General features: G+C 35.1%; 3 protein-coding genes across 8 annotated transcripts; 2 read left to right on the forward strand and 1 right to left on the reverse strand.

Annotated features, from left to right (window-relative positions):
- Positions 1 to 1,099: 1,099 nt before the first annotated feature.
- Positions 1,100 to 6,655, forward strand: LOC121244377 (pentatricopeptide repeat-containing protein At3g61360). Of its 4 annotated transcripts, XM_041142430.1 has the most exons (4): positions 1,100 to 1,302; positions 1,686 to 1,807; positions 2,292 to 2,824; positions 4,818 to 6,655. In XM_041142430.1, exon 4 carries the CDS (start codon positions 4,909 to 4,911, stop codon positions 6,457 to 6,459), a length of 1,551 nt encoding a protein of 516 aa, XP_040998364.1. In that variant the 5' UTR covers positions 1,100 to 1,302; positions 1,686 to 1,807; positions 2,292 to 2,824; positions 4,818 to 4,908; the 3' UTR covers positions 6,460 to 6,655. The 4 variants fall into 4 exon arrangements, 3 of the variants coding, with proteins under 3 accessions (XP_040998364.1, XP_040998365.1, XP_040998366.1); XR_005936410.1 differs by lacking the exons at positions 2,292 to 2,824; positions 4,818 to 6,655 and adding an exon at positions 1,918 to 2,266; XM_041142431.1 differs by lacking the exon at positions 2,292 to 2,824.
- Positions 6,656 to 9,321: 2,666 nt separating this feature from the next.
- On the forward strand, positions 9,322 to 11,798 carry LOC121244378 (pentatricopeptide repeat-containing protein At3g42630-like). The gene is given in 3 exon segments (XM_041142433.1): positions 9,322 to 9,477; positions 10,375 to 10,822; positions 10,825 to 11,798. Coding segments are annotated over 3 exon segments (1,287 nt in total). The 5' UTR covers positions 9,322 to 9,345; the 3' UTR covers positions 11,532 to 11,798.
- A 194-nt stretch (positions 11,799 to 11,992) lies between these two features.
- On the reverse strand, positions 11,993 to 19,192 carry LOC121244513 (tRNA pseudouridine synthase A). Of its 3 annotated transcripts, none has more exons than XM_041142612.1 (9): positions 18,912 to 19,192; positions 18,706 to 18,814; positions 18,323 to 18,504; positions 17,156 to 17,226; positions 15,443 to 15,534; positions 14,931 to 15,271; positions 14,088 to 14,151; positions 13,423 to 13,485; positions 11,993 to 12,662 (listed from the first exon to the last, which is right to left on the reverse strand). In XM_041142612.1, the coding sequence occupies exons 1-9, from the start codon at positions 19,049 to 19,051 to the stop codon at positions 12,465 to 12,467; spliced, it is 1,260 nt and encodes a 419-aa protein (XP_040998546.1). In that variant the 5' UTR covers positions 19,052 to 19,192; the 3' UTR covers positions 11,993 to 12,464. The 3 variants fall into 3 exon arrangements, with proteins under 3 accessions (XP_040998546.1, XP_040998545.1, XP_040998547.1); XM_041142611.1 differs by lacking the exon at positions 17,156 to 17,226 and adding an exon at positions 17,710 to 17,855; XM_041142613.1 differs by lacking the exon at positions 17,156 to 17,226 and adding an exon at positions 17,710 to 17,855 and having other exon boundaries at positions 12,384 to 12,654.
- Positions 19,193 to 20,717: the final 1,525 nt, after the last annotated feature.

The following is a 20,717-nucleotide window of genomic DNA, read 5'->3' on the forward strand; positions in this document are numbered from 1 at the left end:
AATAAAATATTATTTTTATTTTAGAATTTGAAAAAGTTGAATTGTTTATTTTATTTTGTGTGTGAATTTAAAAAATTTGTAATGATTAGATGAGATCAATTAAGATAAACTATAAAAACAAACGAGGTTAGTAGATGTTCATGGCACTTTCATCACATGTCTTTCTTCCCTTGTCATGGCTTTTATGGAGAGACCCCATCAACCAGCTTGGCTAGTTTCACAAACTCCCAATTAAATGATTTGAATTTTGAGCTCTTTTCACATGGATACCAATGTCATGGTGAAAATGATCCTTTGTCATGCCTTTTTATGCTTTCGAGGGAAGGAACCCATCATTTATTAATGAGCAATTCAATAAGAGACGCTTATTGGCATTCTAGACTTCCTTCTCCTTTCAAGGTGTATCCGAAAGAAAATACGTATTATTAAGATAGATACCAATATCAATTATAATTTATTTTCTTTATTTATTTATATTTTTTATTGGAAAGACCATGCTATTAATAGGTTATATAAAAGGGGACTGAATGTGAACAAGTTTTTCTTCTCCCAAGAGAAAAATAGAAGAAAAACTGGATAAAGAAAATGGTCTTTAATGGGCTTTTTTAAATTATAATTTGGGTCTGTAACAAAGGCCCATCGGGCCTTACAACATGTAAATGTCTTATTGGGTTGAATAAGGCCTTGCTTTCACTTCAAGATAAACTCTACTATGCTGTCTAAGGCTTGATAACTAAAATCATCTCAATTCATCTCAATTCATCATTATAATTTTTTTAAATTTCAACACAAAATATAATAAACAATTCAACTTTTTCAAATTTCAAAATAATAATAATATTAAAAAATAATATTTTAACAATATTTTATCATCTAAATTCAACTCAACTCAACTCAGTTCAACATCCAAACACAACCTAAATCTTACCGTTCGGTTTGATTGTTCAGTATTTTTTTTTTTTTAAATAAAGTGATTTAAAATGTATTGATATATTTTTTATTTTTAAATATATTAAAAAAATGTGAATAGATTAAATAAAAAAGATTAATTTTTTACAACAAACGGTAACACCTGACGGCAGAGCAGCACCGCTCCTCTCCAAACCCCTCCACGCCGTCCCTACTCTCTTCACTTTGCTACTCCCTCTCTAATGGCAATTTCGAAATGCAAATTCAGTCTCTTCTAGCTGCTGCTGCGGCTAGATTCCCTCCTTCGTGCCTTAGGCATACTTTGAAGACGAGCAGTTCCGCCGTTTTGTGCCATCGGAGAGATTAAAAGAATCGAGCTTTTAGCTCTCAAAGGTATGCATGTTTAGCGTGGAAAATGGTACCATTTTGATTTCGCTTTGTTGGGTACTGAAAATCCTGGGATTTCTATATTCTGGTAAACTGTGGAAAATATGCAGGGATATATAGGAGGTGGTCTTTCTTTGTCTTTGTTTTTTTATTTATTTTTGGGAATTTAGTTCGTTTATATGTATGGGTAATCGTATGGATGTCTATGAGATTGATTTATGATCCCTACTTAAATATCATTTTCTTAAATAACTTGGAAACAAAGGGAATAAACGGTAATTCCACTTCCGGTTAGACTTCACCCGGTCGGGACTTCCCTGCGAAATCAAATGCCTAAGTTCTAACATCTCTCATTTTTTGCTCTCTGTCATTCTCTCTCCATTCTCCAGTGTCTCTACACTCCGACGATCGACGCCGACGCCACTTCCAAAACACCGTTGTAGCTCGAGTCTCGTGGCTCTTCCGTCTTTCTTCTACAGTCTTTGTCGAGGAACCAGACAAATTTCTACAGGTCTTTTCCTCAATCCCCCAATGATTGTATTCTTTTTATGAATTATCGGATTATCTTTTCTTAGCATTTCGTTGTGCATTTTATGTATGTATGTATGTATGTTATCGTAGGGGAGAAGCTCTACTGCAAGTATTTTTGTTCAAATGGAGTCATGACTCATTACTGTAGCATACCCTCCAAGAAATCATGTATTACAGAAGCATACCCCCCGATTGTTTGTGGAATCGTCTTAGCCAATTTTTTTTTTTTTTTTCTTAGATCTAGACATGTATCAAACCCACCCTGTTTGTGGAACCGTCTAACAAATTTTTTTTTTTTTTTTTTTTTTTGTTCTACACATTCATTACAGATTTGGTTTGGATTTGGTTTGGTTTGGTTTGTATTATTTGGAATCGTCTGAGGAGATTTTATTTTGTAAATTTAGACGTGGATTTCAGATTATGGATGGATTTGGTTTGATTTCATATATGTTCGATTGAGAGAGAAAAAGAACAAAAGCATACCCACGGGGCCACGAGGTTGCCGAGATTCAGAAAGAGGAAGAGTAAAACAGAGTGGTAAAATAGGAAAACGAAAAAACACTGTTGCTTTTTACATTCACGCTTTTAATATAGAATAGAAACCTCAACCCCAGTTCCTTTTCCCTCGAAATTCTGTTTCCCAAGGACCCAAACTGAGCTTCCTTCTTTTCTCCTCTTCACCATTTTCGTTCCATCCATTGTCCAGAAACCCCAAGAAGGATTTCACAAAATCCTCCCAGTATTTTGGTCATTGTCCCAGGTGCGTGTGTGCTTTTCTTCCTGATTTTCTTTGCTTCATTTCTGTTTTCGGCATTTGAGATTATTTTGGGAAATACATGTCGCACGGTTGCTAACCAGAGACACACTGAGCCTTTTCTGGCATTTGGGAGGGGGTCTTGTAGTTAGAGTGAGATACAGAGAGCTTCAACTTTGTGGCTGGGCATGAAGTAATCTTCTTCTTGGATCTACAGAAGGGTGTTCCTCTTTTCCAGCTAAAGTACTTCAACTCGTTTTATGCTGTACTGTTTTTTGGGTGTCCTTTTTCTTTTTATTTTGTTTTGCTTGCTATATACTTCCATAAGATCTATGCGCTTGTATTTTCATCCATTTTTATTTTCTTATCCTGGGTATTGGAAAATAAAAGCGATTTAAATTTATCATAAGGAAGAGAAAAAAAGAAAAGAAGGCATGTACTTTGTTTTTGTTTTTTTGCTTGTTGCTTATGGTGTTCTCTTTGATTCATTAGGCTCAGATATGTCAGATTTGGTTGTAAATACTCGTGATTTATTCAGTGTGAGTTCACATTTACATTATGATCTGTTTCTTTGAATTATTTGAATCTTTTCTAGAAAGGGGGGGTGCAAATTTCAGGCAATTATTTTAATGTATTTTTGTTGCTGACTTGAGGTAGTAAATCCTGGTACCAACTTGATGATGCAAAAGAAGAGATCTCTGAGTTATTTTCGAGCAATTTTTGAGTTTGCCCCACATTCTGTTGTGATAGCAAACATGGTTTCTAAAACGGTGGAACTAGGAGAAGATCTATATAGCTTTTTATAGAGAGGAAGCGCAGGGCAGAAGCCTTTGGTTTTTGTTTGAGGTCGTTATTATTTTGAGAATATCTAAATTCATAGAATTTCGTTGTGACAGTCATTTATTTGTTTGAAGCCTCTTGGGCACATGATTAATGAATATACGTATACTCTGTATTCATAGATAATTATTACTCAGTTCAAGCAATTCTAATTGACTATTTTCATTTGTATTACTTCTGCTTGGTCCTTGTAAAGTTGGAGTGAGAGTGGAGTGAAGTGGTCTTTGTGAAGATGAAGTGCTATTGAGGAAGTTAATTTATTGATAAATTAATGCAAAACTAATGCAAATTCAATAAGTGTTCTTGATAAATTAATTGAATCATTTACTGTGAAGTTAGGATTATGGTAGTCATCTTTGTGCACTGTTTGTAAAGTACTAAAAAGGGGATGTATTGGAGTACCATATCGGCCCATGCATAAATCAAGACCTCCAACAAATGCCATGATCTTTCTTTTATGCTGACCTGCATCAGCATCTACAATTACTGTTTTCTGATGATGGGTATAGATTGTTTCAACTTCCTGACAATCAAAGATGAAAACAAATGAAGTTTAAAGCAAGTACTAAAATAGAAAACCACATTATTAATACATACACACGTACATATATATATATACAAACACGTACAGATATATATGTGTAGGTTTGTATGCACCTACATCCATATATAGAAGGTTTTAAAATGCTTTAGTTTTATATTAGTTTGTCCTGCAAATATATGCACATGTTTGATCTGCTGGTGTGGAGCTAGCCTCAGAACAAACCAAATTCTGATGCCATTATAAACATAATTAAGCCCCAATAATTACATGGGTTGGGCTAATTAGATTAGATTAGATAGCATGGGGGGATTTAAGGCAACTTTAGCTGGTTGGTTGTACTGATCATTAGAATATGACAGTGACATTATGTTTGAAATAAGTTCCAAAGCAAAACCTTCTTCATATCCACCATGACCTTTGTGATGGGCTGAAATGTGTTGAACATTAGTGATGACTTGTGTTTTTTTCAATGGTGTTTTTTTGAGGTGAAAATGTAATAGACAGGTGTTTTTTTCAATGTTGTTGTATTAAATATTTAGAATTTATTTGCTGCACTCCAGGACCCATCCACGTCTTTATCCAAGTCTCATATTGTATAACATTAATATTTCCATGTAGCTCTTAATTTAGAAAAAAAAATTAATTGAACAAAAAAATTTAAAAAAAAAATTATTAAATTTATAATATTTTATTATTATTTTGAGTAATAGATGGATAATCCAATGTGGGAATAAGTTTTGGGTGGAATAGCCAAATGCAAAATCATGTCATATTATGCAAATTTTACATTTGCATTTGCATAATCCAATGCTAATGCTCTTATATCTTACTCCTGTTTGTTTGGATAACCAGAGTATTGAGTTCATTGAAGCATTGCCACTACAAATAGAACTGCAAGTGCTGGTGGAGTTGCTGTTGCAAATTTACTCTCTAGAAAGAGAGAATGCTCCTTTGGATGAGACAAAAGGGATCTAACCAAATTGCTCACTTACCTCATAAGCTCACCTCTTTGCTGAGTGTTGCTTTCATATCATCCAATTGCTCAAATATATCCACAGAAGATAAAATTGGAATCAACAGCATAGTCAGAATAATTAACGACCATCCATTTCCTGATCAACCACTTCATCCCACCCTTCGCCAATACATTCCTCTCAATGTCCTTTCCAACACCTTTATGGAGAATGTTCTGGGTCGTCTCTTTGCAGCCCACTCCAATGGTCTTAAAGCACTTGAATTCTTCAAATTTTGCCTCCACGATTCACAGTTCTGTCCAAGTGCAGATGCTTTTGAAAAAACGCTCCACATCCTTGCACGGATGCGATACTTTGATAAAGCTTGGGAACTGATGGAAGAAATCAGACGGAGACATCCTTCCTTGCTTACCCTCAAGTCAATGAGTATCATGTTGTCAAAAATTGCAAAGTTCCAATCTTTTGAAGATACCCTGGATGCATTTCTGAGAATGGAGAATGATATATTTGTTGGCAGGAAGTTTGATACTGATGAGTTCAATGTACTACTTAAAGCATTTTGCACACAGAGGCAGATGAAGGAGGCACGGTCAGTGTTCCTAAAGATGCATTCTCGATTTCCACCCAATACCAAGACCATGAATATCTTACTCTTGGGGTTCAAGGAAGTGGGTGATGTTACTGCAGTAGAATTACTCTACCATGAAATGGTTCTGAGAGGCTTTAAGCCAAATAGTATAACTTACAATATTAGAATCGATGCTTACTGTAAGAAAGGTTGCTTTGGTGATGCTTTGAGACTCCTTGAAGAAATGGAACAGGTGAATTGCTTCCCTACTTTAGAAACAATTACTACTCTGATTCATGGAGCTGGGATTGTTCGAAATACAATCAAAGCACAGCAATTATTTCAAGAAATTACGTTGAGGAACTTGCACCCTGATACTGGGGCTTACAATGCTTTGATGAGTTCCCTTGTTAGATCGAAAGATGTGAATTCTGCTGTAGCTTTGATGAATGAGATGGAAGAGAAGAATTTTGAGCATGATAGTATGACCTATCATATCATTTTCTTAGGATTGATGAGGTCAAATGGCATCGAGGGCGTTTGTGAGCTATACCACAAGATGGTTGAGAGAAATTTTGTGCCCCAAATACGAACAGTGGTTATGTTACTGAAGATTTTCTGTGAGAATAGCCGGCTTGATTTGGGTCTGAATCTGTGGAATTACCTTATAAAAAATGGCTATTGTCCTCATGGCCATGCATTGGATCTTTTGGTGACAGGACTGTGTTCCCGCGGGAGGGTGCAAGAAGCATTTGACTGCTCCAAACAAGTGTTGGAGAGAGGGAGGCATATAAGCGAGGCAGTGTCTCGGATGTTGGAAAAATCTCTGCTGGAGACGGGTGAGATGGACAAGTTGAGTACACTCCACCAGTTGATGAAAAAATTACAAGATGTTTTGCCCCCATCAAAAGGGCATGCTGTTTTTATTGCTGCCTCAACAGATTTGAAGTAATAAGGTTTATTTTAGAGCATATACTTGTCATGATCCATAAAAAAGTTATTGCATATATGCCTCAAACTGGTAGGTGAGCATTGTCTTGCAACATCTTTGGAGAAATCATCAGATCACATGAGTTTCCACCTCGGACTTGTATATGAATCTCCCTCAAAATTTTACAATAGAAGAAAACTTCATTACTTGCCCATCATGAAAACTTGAATAAGGCAATGGGTCATCTTGGCTTTGTTAGAGAAGTCATTTTTATTTTATTTTTTACTTTTTTTATTTTTTGCCTCTTCCCACTTAGCAAATAAATATTATATGGAGAAATAATTTACATATTTTAAATTATTTTCTATATAAGTTATTGATATAAAAAATCAGTCGGCCTGAATAAAGAATTACTCTATTATATATCAGACAAGTCAACAACCCTTTGATACCCATTGAAGGGATAGGGTCTAAAAGATTCTGAGCAAAAGCCCTTTTAAGAGCATCCTCGTTGGATTTGCATCCAATGCAAGATTTGCATTGAGGAAAATGCAAATCGAGGCTAATATTTTCTCTCCTTCGATAGTCCTCTACGGCATGCATTTTCCCTTTCTTCCTCCCGCAATATTTCCCCTCCATTTCTTCTCCCTCCGTTCCTTTCTTCCTGTCATTTCTCCATACCACCTTCCCATCCCAGCACCGTCGTAGCACCACCTTCCCTTTCATTCCTTCATTCCATCTCTCTCTCTCTTGATCTATTTTGTTTGTAGTGTTTAGGATTACAAAATGTGGGAAGAGATGTCGAACTTCAATGGAGAGTGCCTTCGCGAGCGCCTCTGGATCACTGACCATAAAAAATAGAGAGAGTTGTGGGGGAGAGAGGGGAAAAGTCTTTTCCCCCCGTTCGTTCTTTCCTTCTCTCTACTTTTATATCCTTTGGCTGGGTTTGTGTAGTTTAAAAGAGGAGAAGGAAAAACTCTAGTCTTAAACCGGTTTGGGTTTTCAGCTCTTAGCTCTTCTGCCATTTCTGTGTTATAAATGTACTCTCTCTCTCAACTTTCTTTTGTTTTGTGGGTTTTTTGGTAACTTTCTGTTTGGTTGATATGGAAACTGTGAAGAAAATGGCGTAATCTGAATTTTGGGTCTTTGGGTTTTGGTGGGCGTAGTGGGTTTTGAGTTTCATGAGAAAATGTTTAGCTGTCTCTGTTTGGATTGTCAGTTTCTTGACAAGGCTGGAAAGCATACTATTTAAAAATGGTGTCTTTACATATTGCAGGCAGTGATTGTTGAACAAATGAATTTTCCTATTTATTTGCAGTGATCACTTTAATATGGCATAGATTTCCATATGTATCGGCTGTAATCTTGAAGTTAACATGATATGCATTATGGGATGACTCTGCTCTTAAAACATAAGCTGATAGAATGAATTTGTACCAGTACTGTTAATGAAACTTCATATTGGATCTTGTGGACTTGTGTATATAACGATTGCAAGCATTGTTTGCTAGCTAATGCGGTTCATTAACAATTTCCCAGATGCAATGTCCTGTAGTACCTAAGAATGAAACTTGAGGAACGCCCACACACCTGCCTGCCCTTCTCGCTGCAACCAATATCGGGCATAAACATGCCAAGCAAGCTAGATTTACTATGCAATTTCTACTTCCATTCATATGACCTTATCTCTTATGGGCTGCTTCTTTTTCTTTTTCCCTCGGTTCATATAATTACTGCAAAATTAACTGAACAAAAATTAAGATTACATACCAATAGCACATTCTAATCTGCCATCCTCCAGTTAAATGCCTTGAATTTGGAAGGTGATTGTATAAAATTAATATTGTATAACATTAATATTTCCATATAGCTCTTAATTTAGAAAAAAGATTAATAGAACAAAAAAATTGAAAAAAAAAATTATTATTATTAAATTTATAATATTTTATTATTATTTTAACTAATAGATAGATAATCCAATGTGGGAATAAGTTTTGAGTGGAATAACCAAATGCAAAATCATGTCATCTTATATAAATTTTACATTGACATTTGCATAATTCAATCCTAATACTTAATAAGATTGCGAGCCATTTTATTTGCATTGCTAGAGATTTTATAGAAGCACTTATGGAAATGATGAATAGTGGTTACTTTTTCAATGAAAAAGTATTAGCACGAAAAAATCTATTTCTTGATGTGAAATGATTTGTACACTCAGAGATTCACAAGTTCTTAAATATAAAATTCATATGAAAAAACTCAATTTTTAATGGTGGTCTTACTATTTTTTAAATAGAGTGTTAAGTTTATACTTTAAGACTATATCTAATATTACTTTTTTCTTAAAAAAGAACGGCCTCTTTATTATTGTGAAGAAAAAAAAAACTATTTTTCACGTGATATTGTACTCATACATATTTTTCAGAGATTATCCTAATAAATTTAACGAGTAATATTATTCTTCATTTTGAATTTTGTCGTCTTTAATCATATTAGTTGATGTAACGCACTTTAAGCGGATTAAATCAGTCAAGTAATTGAATAAAAATCACTTAAATATAATATATCAACTTATATAAGTAAGGATTTTAAGATATTAAAAAAAAATACTCTAATCACAAAAAAATTACACAAAATAACATAGTTTAATATAGTTAGTTAAATTATAAAATTATTTTTATTATAAAATAAATTTAATAAATCACTTAAAGATACGTCAATTTATTAGATTATTTTTATATAATTTCTTTGAACTGCAGCACTCCTCTTTTAAAAAACAATATTTTTTTGACTTTATATTTAGTCAGACAACAATAAATTCGATTATATATGGGACATTTTGTGTTAACCCATTGTATGTCCAGCCTTATTGGGCTCTCTTCACACTGCTTCTCTCTTGCGCTAATGGAAATTCAGTCTCTTCTCGCTGCTACGCCTACACTTCCTCCTCCGCGCCTTAGGCGTACTTTAAAGACGGTTCGTCCAAATGTTCTCTGCCGTTGGAGAGACTCAGATAATCGAGCTTTAGCTCGCAAGGTATGCATGTTCAGCGTAGTAAATGGCAGGATTCTCTTTTATGTGAAAAGTTTGAACAGCTCTGATCTATAATGCTTTATTGGGTCTTGGTAATTCTGGGATTATTATAGTCTTGTAAACTGTAGAAGATATATGGGGGTTTAAGATGTGTTTTTTTTCCTCATAAATTCAGTGTACCATGCTGTGAATTTAGTATGATGAAATGTATGGCCAACCGTATCTGCTGGCTTTTATTTTGACTTTCTACATTAGCGGGAAAACGTATAATATTCCGCTATTTGTTTTGCATCATTTTGTTAGTCTATTTGATGTTGTCAGAAACAAAAAACAATATTGAACATTGATCACTTGAAACTAAATATTGGTTTGTGGAATGATTCAAGGGCTTCTCTTTAAGAGGAGTCATGTGAATATGCTTTGTAGTGTTTTTCCATGTAACTGTAATTTTTTTATTTCCACCGTGTCCAATATTTATTTTGGTGGGCAATCAATGTTTTCCTCGAGAGGGAATATATTTTTCCAAAGTTTATTCATTGCAGGCAGTTGTGAAAACTCTTAAAATGGTTTGATGTGCTTCGTTATGAGAAAATGATCTAGCTGTGTAAGCACTAGTGCCATATGAAATATCATGTATCAACTCAACAAATCTCGTCTTAACTTCTCATAAGCAGCCTCTATTAAACAGCGGGTCCCCTGAGTATTTGACATTGTGTTACAACTGTTTTGTGAGTGCACATTTTTCATAATTATTAGCTTAGCTGATTGTTTTTTCTTTTCCCTTTTCTTGATGGGTTTAGATAGCGTTTTGACTATTATTGTTTGTGAAATATTGAAAAACTATTTGAAGATCGGGCTTTTTTGGGTTCCTTTTTGACAATTGGGTGTGCTTTTGAACAGATAATCCGGCAGTGTAAGCAAGACCGAGGTTTTGATCAAAAGGATAGTGATGCAGCTTGTGCTGCATTAGTTCAAGACTTGAGTCAAAAAAGAATGCCTCATCTAGCTCAAGAGCTTTTACTTGAGATGAAATCTGAAGGTTTTCTGCCTGGCACCTCTACATTGTCAGCTCTGATGCTATGCTATGCACGTAATGGCCTTCTTCAGCAAGCACAGGCAATTTGGGAGGAAATAATAAATAGTTCTTTTGTGCCAAGTATTCAAATAGTTTCAGAGCTATTTGATGCATATGGGAAGATGGAACAGTTTGATGATGTAGCCAAAATTGTGGATCAGGTAAGTTCAAGAGATTTTAATTTGTTACCTGAAGTTTACTCTCTGGCTATTTCCTGCTTCGGAAAAGGAGGACAGCTTGAATTGATGGAAAATACTTTGAAGAAAATGGTTTCTAGGGTTATATTATAGATTCTTCCACTGGTAACGCCTTTATTAGATATTATAGTATCTTTGGTTCTCTGAGAGAGATGGAGAATGCCTACGGTCGCCTTAAAAGGTCTAGACTTTTATTAGAAAAAGAAGGAATCAGGGCAATATCGTTTGCATATATTAAGGAAAGGAAGTTCTACAAATTAGGTGAGTTCCTGAGAGATGTGGGTCTTGCTCGGACTAATGTCGGAAATCTCTTATGGAACCTTCTGCTGCTATCCTATGCTGCCAATTTTAAAATGAAAACCTTGCAGAGAGAATTTGTGAGAATGGTTGAAGCTGGATTTCATCCTGATCTCAACACATTTAATATCCGGTGTCTCGCTTTTTCAAGAATGTCTTTGTTATGGGATCTCCATCTTAGCCTTGAACACATGAGACATGAACAAATCAGCCCTGATCTTGTGACTTATGGTTGTTTTGTTGATGCATATATTGATAAAGGACTAGGGAGAAATTTAAACTTTGCTTTGAACAAAATGAACTTGGATGATTCTCCACTACTATTAACAGATCCATTTGTGTTTGAGGTTTTGGGTAAAGGGGACTTTCAGTCCAGCTCAGAGGCATTTTTGGAGTTTAAAAGTCCGAGGGAATGGAATTACAGGAAACTGATTGCAGTATATCTCAAAAAACAATGCCGGCGGGATCAAATCTTTTGGAATTATTGACAAGTGCTGGTCTGATTGTTCATAGAATCTTAACAAGCTATTGTACAGAAAAGATGCTTCATTTCAGTTCTTTGATACATAGGACTTTGAGATCAGTGGAAAACCTGCAGCTGCCTACAAGATCGGCTATTTCCACTCAGTATATATTGTCTTCCTAGGCATACTTCACGTTTATGTCCTAAGAAGTTTTGATAATTTGATATAATAAAATTATGAAAACAAAATTCGTGAAAAGGTTTTTTGAGCTTTCAATTCATTTTCAACTCATTCTTTAAGGTGGAAAAGGTATCTTCAGAGATGACTCAAGTACTACCATCTCTTTTCATTTTGTTGCTGTTCTTTTTGGAAATTTCCTTGTAATGCTGGTAAATCATCTTTTAGGATGAAATTCTCTATTTCCAAAAGTTTCAGAACTCTCTGTTTTCCTTTCTCATAAAGCAAAACCAAGCAGCTGAAAAATATAATAATAAAGATACTCTTTAAGAAGTACTGCATGATACATTTCGCTTGATGTTCATTGATGAAGTAGGAATAATAGTAAACTCGATAAGACTGGTTGAGTTTCTTTCTATGCTTATAATAAAAAATTTTGCTCCATGCCATGCCTTTGCTGTGGCAAAAAGTTTTAGTAGATCTGCAGTACTCCAAGAGAATCCAGACTAGACAGATCTGCAATGCAAAACAGCACAGCCAACAGCCAGATACTAGGCAGATCTGCAATAAGGTACACCAAGAAGGATTCCAACTAGCAGCAACAAAAATCAACAGCCAGATAATGCAGTAGAGGACTAAAACACAACTATGCAGATCTACAATACAGAAACCCAGTGTCACGGTACACCAGAGAGGAAATTCCCCTTAAAACCAAATACGCATATGTGTGTATGGTATCAACTAATCCAGATCGAAAGCTAGATGCATGTGGCAATGACACTAAACTCGGTCCTTTGGAATGAGACAGTATTGCGAATCAAACTCTGCATATCCTACATCAACAAGACATAGGCCATCAGGGGGTGCTGGGGGAGCAGTGGCACGTCTGCAAGTAGCATCCATTAGCTTTATTAATGCATCCTCATCTGCACCTGCAGCTGCTTCCCTTACCGATGTTGCCACAAGCACTCTAACCATCTGACAGTTACAGTTAGCCTCCGACCAAGTCAGTCACAATGAGATGCAATAAACCCCAAGACTTCCAGCATTCAGCAAGATAACCAAAAAAATGGCAGGCCAATGGTGATATGAATATGAAGAAAAATCTATTTTTTTTTTAAAAAAAAAGGGGAAAGAAAAAGGGAAAAAAATTGAAGTAAATGACCTGATTTGAAACCAGTAAGCATGGAAAATTCACTGAGCTTCAAGCAGCAAGCATGGCCACCACAAGGAATTGGCACATTTTCACTAAAGGTATTTGTTATTTGTGCTAGAGTTTCTTCCAATTAGTAAACTGACCTCAACTAAAAAATTGGGTAATTTTGAAACAGGCCCAAAAGTGTAACAATAATCTCCAAGCATTTTAGCAATTAACCTGTATTTTCCCAAAAGTGTAACAATAATCTTTAATTTGAACCAGTTCACAAACTAGAAACTTTAGCCGTATTTTCACAAAAAGAGTGTGTACAAAAAAACTCTAGTTTTTATGAACCTTTGATTGAATTATTTCTCAAACCAGAAAAATTACCCATTACTGTAACTTATCTGCGTAAAGCAACGTTGATATGTCTGACATGTTTATTCCAGGTTATCGTTGGAAGTTTTAACAGATCCTTAAGAGTATGATGGAAAAGGAAATCAATGACAGGAAATTATGATACCCTCTCAGTAATAAATCTTTCCCAGTGCATGCACTTTGCCACATATTTCTTAGCATGATATAACTTAAAACAATTACCTTGCGTAAGAAGCGGTTAGCGACCAGCTCCACACACATAACCTTTCTTCCTTCCCCATGATCCTACAAAAATACAACAGTACAAGCAACACGAATATCTAAATTTGGCGTAGTGGTAAAAATGTCACGAACAAGTCCAAACGCAACAAAATTATGGAGTATCCAAGTCCTATCATTTACTGGCAGTATCAGATTTCCATAAAACTAACGATGACGTTTGAAGCGCAGAAGACAAACTTGACGTAAAACTGAAATGACAAAAATAAAAGCTAAGAGAAAAAATAACAACAAAAAGTAGAAAATCTGAAGACAGAAGTAAAAATAAACATCTAAGCTTGCATAAAAACATTAGATACGGAGTAGGCAAGCAAAAATTTATTTCAAGTTCAGTTCAAGCAGTGATTTGGAATGCTTCTATACTGCATCATACTGGAATAATAACTGTGTACTTAAAGCTCGTCAACGCAGCTGCCACACTCTTTTGTATTTTTATTTTTTCATTCTTTCTCTAACAACATTAAAATGACAAGAAAATGGTAATAAGATTCAATGGAAAATTTGTACTTGGATTGTGCCTTTTGCGTTTTTTTATGAAAGTTGTATTTCTGTCAAAACAATTTTCAAGGGAAAACAAAATTACAAAAGGCAAAGCAGAAAAAACTCACAGAGCATGGCAGGCGGGCTTCTGCTGCTCGAGCATGGTAGACAAAACACTGTGTTGGAGGACCACTGAAATAGAAGGTAAAATGATGGAAACTAGGATGAAAGCATGCTAGCAATTCTATAGAATCTGTTCAATCATTCCAAGTGCAGAGCTTTTTTTTTTTTTTTTTTAATAAGTTAGTCCTGAGAAACTCAGATCAGGTCAGGTGCATTAACAAAAAAGAGGGACTTCTAAAGCTTATACAATAACATTATCCAAAGAGGATTTAAACAATAGGTCAACAAATCTAGGTTGGCAAGGACAGCATCAGGTTACGGATGCAATCCTATACATGCTCTTTCATTACAACAGAGAATCAAATCTTATGAACCTACACCATTTCAAAACGAAGATGCATATACAATCGTGTGATATGATTCAAAGTCCCACCCAAGTAAACAGTAAATCTAGTAAGACACTATATCCAGTTCACATTATAGTAAAAAAAGAACCAAACCATTTTTTCCTTTGTTTTTTTAGCTTACCTGTATCCTCTAGACTTCTAAACACGCTACAATTGGCATGCTATTCCTGCTAATAGGTCAAGGTAGCCCAAAACATGGATAAAAACTGGTTAAGAGGGCATGTGGGCCATGTGGCAGGATAAGAAAAGATATGATCATAATTCTAGGATGTTATTTTTCTCCAGTATCGGTATCTGATTAAGTCTCAGTGTGGCGGTCAGAAATCTGGCAGGATATTCTTAATAGATGATCCAACACCACTGTTGACCTTAAACATGTAAATAGGCCCAGCTTTCACAGAAACAAAAGAACCAAGAACAACCTGAGTTTTTAATGCTTACACATTTCTTGAAGCTTTGGTATCACGTGCAAACATCTTGTAGGACAATAGCTTTCCTTCTAGCTGCTGCAGAAGTTGGTTAACCCTGATTATGCTGAATGTTCGTCGTTTCTTCCCATTTTCATGATCATCCTTGTAATCATTAATTAAGTCTTCAACAGTGCCCACATTGCATTCATCGCATCCAATTCTCTGCTCATCCGTATTTTCATTACATCTAAGATTCTCAGCATCCTGCCCACTCTCACTACCTTGCTCCCCACCCTCCCAATCATTAAATGGAAGGATATAAAAATAATGCCTCCATTTGGCAGAGAAATTTGGATGGAAGCTGCGTGAGACCTACAGCAAGAAGCACCCAATATAAGTGCAACTAGTATTGAATGAGAAAGATGTGCAATGCTAACAAAGATCAAATGTCAAGCACAACAAATACTGAAGAAATCAAATCACAAATACAAATTTCATTTCCAATATTAGCTTGGTTTTTGTCAAATCAGAACAAAACTTTACCTCAGAAACAGATCCGACAATAAGATTTCTCGGCACTGCACCGTTGATGGCCTCTTCTATATCTCGAGGTTTTATATCCTTTCTCCAAGAAGCTAGGCATGACAAGTATAACGTCAGCAACAATCAGAGTGAAATGAGAAAAGCTGAAAAAAATATAAATAACTATTAATCTCCCAAGTACCGGAACCAACTGCTCTACTTGTGGAGAAAAAGCTACATAAAGTTCTTCCAATCCAAAAAGACCAATTCCCTACTCATGAACAATCAACCAAATAGCAATTGCTTCAAAAATGTAGAACACAAAAGAAAGAATATTTTTATCAAACATTGCCCAAAGATTGACATGATTTAATCAACAGCATTCCTACCCAAGAAGACTGTTTCAACGAGAATTTGTTTTTTTATAAGTAATATAAAGTTTTATTGAATCAAGTAAGGCATAGCCTAAGTACACAGGAAGTATACAAAACAGAACACGTAATTACAAGTTAGGAGTTAAAGATAGATACAAGCAATGAAAATTTGTAGGACAGAGATTACAGTCACTTTTCGTTTTTTATTATTTCGTAATCCCCAATAAAGGTCAAACATTATCTCCAAGAGGTGTAATTCTTGGATTGATATACTAGGCCTGAGCCATACCTTGATACCCCAAAAATAGAGGAAAATTTTTTAATGTGCTTATCAAGAAATAACATCTACATTAAAGTGGGTTGCTAGTGTATTTTCCATTTGAAGGGCTTCAGAAAAACCATGCTCCCCTCAGAAAAACTGGATGAATTGGAGAGTGGATTAATAACATCTACATTAACATCTTCTCCAAATTCTACCCTTTCCATTTTCTTTTCAGAAACACTGAATTCCCAAACGTTTAAATACCTTTACCATCATTCATAAAACCTAAACCCCAACTCTTCCTAAACTTTACCATCATTTTTTTATAAGATAAAATTTTATTAAAACAAGTAAAGAGGCATTGCCCAAGTACACAGGTAGTATGCAAATGGGAACACCTATTACAAGTTAGGAACTAGAAAATGATACAAGAAAGTCATGAAGACTAGATCCATTGAGTACAATGACAGAAGCACAAAGAAACAAGGCATGAAAAAAGAAACCTCTAAGCTCATCAAAAGAGCGCTCCCTATCAGCAAAGCTCCGATCATTCCTTTCAAGCCAAATGCACTGCATGAGGCATCAAGGAACCATTCTCCATATAGCCGCAGAATGTAGGTAAGGCCTATCTAACATGCAAGAAGATCCACCACCCTCCTAGGCAGCATCCATGAGTCCGGTCCCGCTAACAATCTCATCCCATAGCCCCATGCCACCTCACTATGAAGAAATAAATCCGAAAAAAAAAAGTCCCTAAGCCATCTTAGGATTGCTTAGTATCTCCTCAAAAAACCCAACCAACGAGATGCACATCTCAAGCACCATCAAGACGCAACCATGATGCTATTCAAGCTGAACCTTCATTATTCCTACTCTAATTACACTCATAAAGTTTTGAGTTCATGTCTAACATGCATTTCCATCACAGGGAACCTGCTAGTGCAAGCACAACTCAGTAGAAACACAAACACTACTGGAGTTGAACCAAACAAAAATGGAATAGAAAGCAGCTCTACATGAAGGCTAACCATCCAACCATATCCAATAATGAGAACAAAAAGCTAAGCAAGAAAGGAGAAGCTTGAGCTTTTCTATCACCTGAGCCCTCAACAACACGGCCTGCAGTCCACTGACAGGAGTGAGGCATACACTGCACCAGCCACCCAAATCCGGCATAAACAGCAGTAACCAACACCATGACCACAACAAAATGAACACAACAGTGGAAAAGCTGTCCACAGCATCAAGGTCAACAACATGCACCACCAGGGGCCTGCGAGCTTTAGATTCTACTAAGGGCTTCCAAGGCATGCTGCCTTGAAGCCCCATTCCCTTTGTTCCTCCCTCTGATTCTCCCTCTTATATTATCAATAGTTTTCGAGCGAGAAATCAGTACGAGAAAATCATAAAAAAGGTTATTAAGACTAAATTTATGTTTTAGGGGTGACATTGTAGGAACTCCATTCTTAGCTTCACCTTCACATTATAATCGTTTAATAATTCAAATTAATTTGAAATTGGAGTGTGAGAATCAAATGGCCAACACAGTAACCTTTATATAACTAATGTATCAATAACAACTTGAGTGCTAAAAATTAAGGCATCTGAATAAGAAGAATGCCACGTTCAGGGAAGATGAGGTAAAAACATACAAAAAGCACAAACTTGTTGAAGAGCTGTGACTCCCTTATCTGTGCGCCCAGCAACAACAACACTGCCTTCTACGGGTAAACCTTTGTCTTTCAGCAATTGAACTTTCCTCTCATCAACAAATTTAGCGAGAGATCTTTCAATTACACTGTCAAAAGTAAAGAACTGTACTAAAGAGTATGATAAAAATGATGAGAGTCAGCAAAGCAGATTCCAGATTCCAATTCATTTTGTAAATTTTTATGAAGAAAGATTCGATGCAATGCACATTGAAGCACCCAAAATCAAAGAATTAGGCAGCATTTTTACATAATAATGAATGAAAATTTTGTCAACACTTTGAGAGGCAGAAAACCACCACTTTAGAGGAGAGTTCCTAATACAAAAGGAATAGTAAAAGGGGTGATTCCATTTGTTCCTATAACCCAAAAAACAATGTAAGACTACAAGCATTGCAATGACCAACAAAAATCACAAAAAAACCAGTTTAAACATCATGTTATATAATAAGGAATACCCTCTTCTCAAAAGCCAAAAATAAACAGCACGTGGAGTATTTCTGCACTGTGCTAATAATTTGACCAAATTGCGCAGGTTAAAAGGAAAACAACTTACCCCTGGACAGTGTTCAAGCCAGGCTGCTTTTGCCAACCATCAAAAGAACCCCCGTGATATGAAAGAACAATTTTGAATGTTAATCTTGCCCATCTCCCAGTCCTATCTTCAGCGGAAACACTCTCCAATTCAATTTTATCAGAAACCTCTAGAATTTCAGCATCATTATGAACACGATGTGTCTGTGGAGAAAGTTCTGTAGAATAAATATATAAACTAACTAATTCTATTAGATAATCATTACTCAATTACCAGCATAATTCTCTCCCAATCAATCGAAAGGGAATATTTACCAGCTTTGAATTCGAAAATGCATAATCCCACAATGAAAATCAAAACAAATTTTGACTATTGCAACAAATCGGAATCTAATAGCAACCCACCTCAATCCCAAACAATGCGGACAATATTGATGCGCGCCCGTTGACTGAATTTGAATAAAAATCGACGACTTCTTGCCAAGGCCTTGTGTGCATGAATTCGTAGCTTTCCCTAGGCAAAAAATAAAGAAATAACCCAAACTTCAAGCGATTTCTCAGCTGAGAAACATCTAAAGATCCATAAAATGATGAAATGACAGGGGAAGTACCTGGCAGTCCACCTTTCATATCTGCAAGGATCGGTATGGTTATAATGTACATAACCCTTGTTCCGAGCTTTATTTTCCATCGCAAATCTTTGAATACCTTCTCTGGGAGAAACCAAACTTGCTCTGCAGGACGCTATCATACCCTTTATTGTACTTACAGTCGGTACAACATGGACGGTACCGGACGGCAAGTGAAGGGAGTTTGCTGCGTGTCGGGAGTTTACGAAGAAAGAGTTTGATGCTCGTCGGGAGTACGCGAAGGGGTTCGAACTCGAAGGAGACGGGTGCCGCCCAGAGTAGCCCGCTCAACATGACCGACGGTTGCTTTTTGTAATTTTGTTTTTTATTTTTCTATTCCTATTTTTTAATATTTTTAAAAAATAAAAAAAAAATACATCAATATACTTAAAATTACTTTCTTAATTATTAAGTAAAAAAAATTAAAAAACAGTCATGTAAAATGGACAAGCTAGCTTTATTCTTCGTATAATTTACAATTTAAATAAAATAATTTAATATTTTTAATGAAGTCAAGCACTTACCTCAATTATAATATTATAGATTTTTAAATAAATAAAAATAATATCATTAATCTTCTGATCATAACATGTAATATAGTTATAAAGATATTTTATAAAAATAAATTTACAAGCTGACGTGATTTTATAATATAAATAAAATTTATTTTAAAATAAAAATAATTTTATAATATGAATTTAATCTTTTTATAACTAAAACATCTCTTACGAAAAAAAAAATATATAATTGATTCCATCGTCCAATCTTATAAAGCAATAAAGAATCTCCCACCCTTAAAAGTCATGCAATATACAAATTTGGCGCGAAAGAGACCACTTAATTTGAGTCTTATAAAATTGCACTATTGGAAGAGAGGGAAGTGAAACTCGGACTTGTTTGGATAGTAAGTTGAGATGAGATGAGATGAGTTGAATAAAATATTATTAAAATATTATTTTTTAATATTATTATTATTTTAGAATTTGAAAAAGTTAAATTGTTTATTATATTGTGTAGAAATTTGAAAAAATTGTAATGATGAGATAAGGTAAGATGAGATAAAATAAGACGAGTTGAAAAAGTTTATTACATTTCATGAAAGGTTTATTGAAGAAACTGTAGAATGACATTCCTAACCTCACACTGCAAAAATGAATGTAGATGCAAATTTGTAACTACCCATTTAGAATGAAAATGTGGGATTTAATAGATTCATAAAAGACAAAATATCAATATATTTTGGAAGTAATGGAGTTGAAAGCTTCCATATCAACGGTATATTTGATGTGTCAATAGAAGAGTATTACGTACCAAGTTTGTAAATAGTGGCATTACTCTTTTAACAATCCACACAAACACCATTATATCATTAGAGCGCATCTCCTCACAATCCTCCCATCAAATATCTTAATCCTAACCCTTAATGGTGGATTAGAGTACAAATTCTATGTCAACTAATTATTGTTTGTTAATATTTTTGTCAAGGATTTTCTTTGTTGTATCCACCGGATTGAGTCAAAAGGCGCAAGGAAGAAGGTAAGAAAGCGAATCCGGCGGCATAGCAAAGGTGGTTAAAAGAATAGAAAATGCTAGTTTGCCGCCTGACTTTGACCATTTACTTTGACCGCTTGTTGTATTTAATTTTTTTTTTTACTTAATGATTAAGGAATTGACTTTTAGTGTATTAATGTATTTTTTTATTTTTTAAAAATATTTAAATATGTTAAAAAAATATAAAAAGAAAAAGAAGAGAAAAATAGAAATATAAATTTGTGTGCGTTAGTGGTC

Source organism: Juglans microcarpa x Juglans regia, chromosome 8S (genome assembly GCF_004785595.1).
Source record: "Juglans microcarpa x Juglans regia isolate MS1-56 chromosome 8S, Jm3101_v1.0, whole genome shotgun sequence".
In the NCBI taxonomy this organism is placed as follows: Eukaryota; Viridiplantae; Streptophyta; class Magnoliopsida; order Fagales; family Juglandaceae; genus Juglans; species Juglans microcarpa x Juglans regia.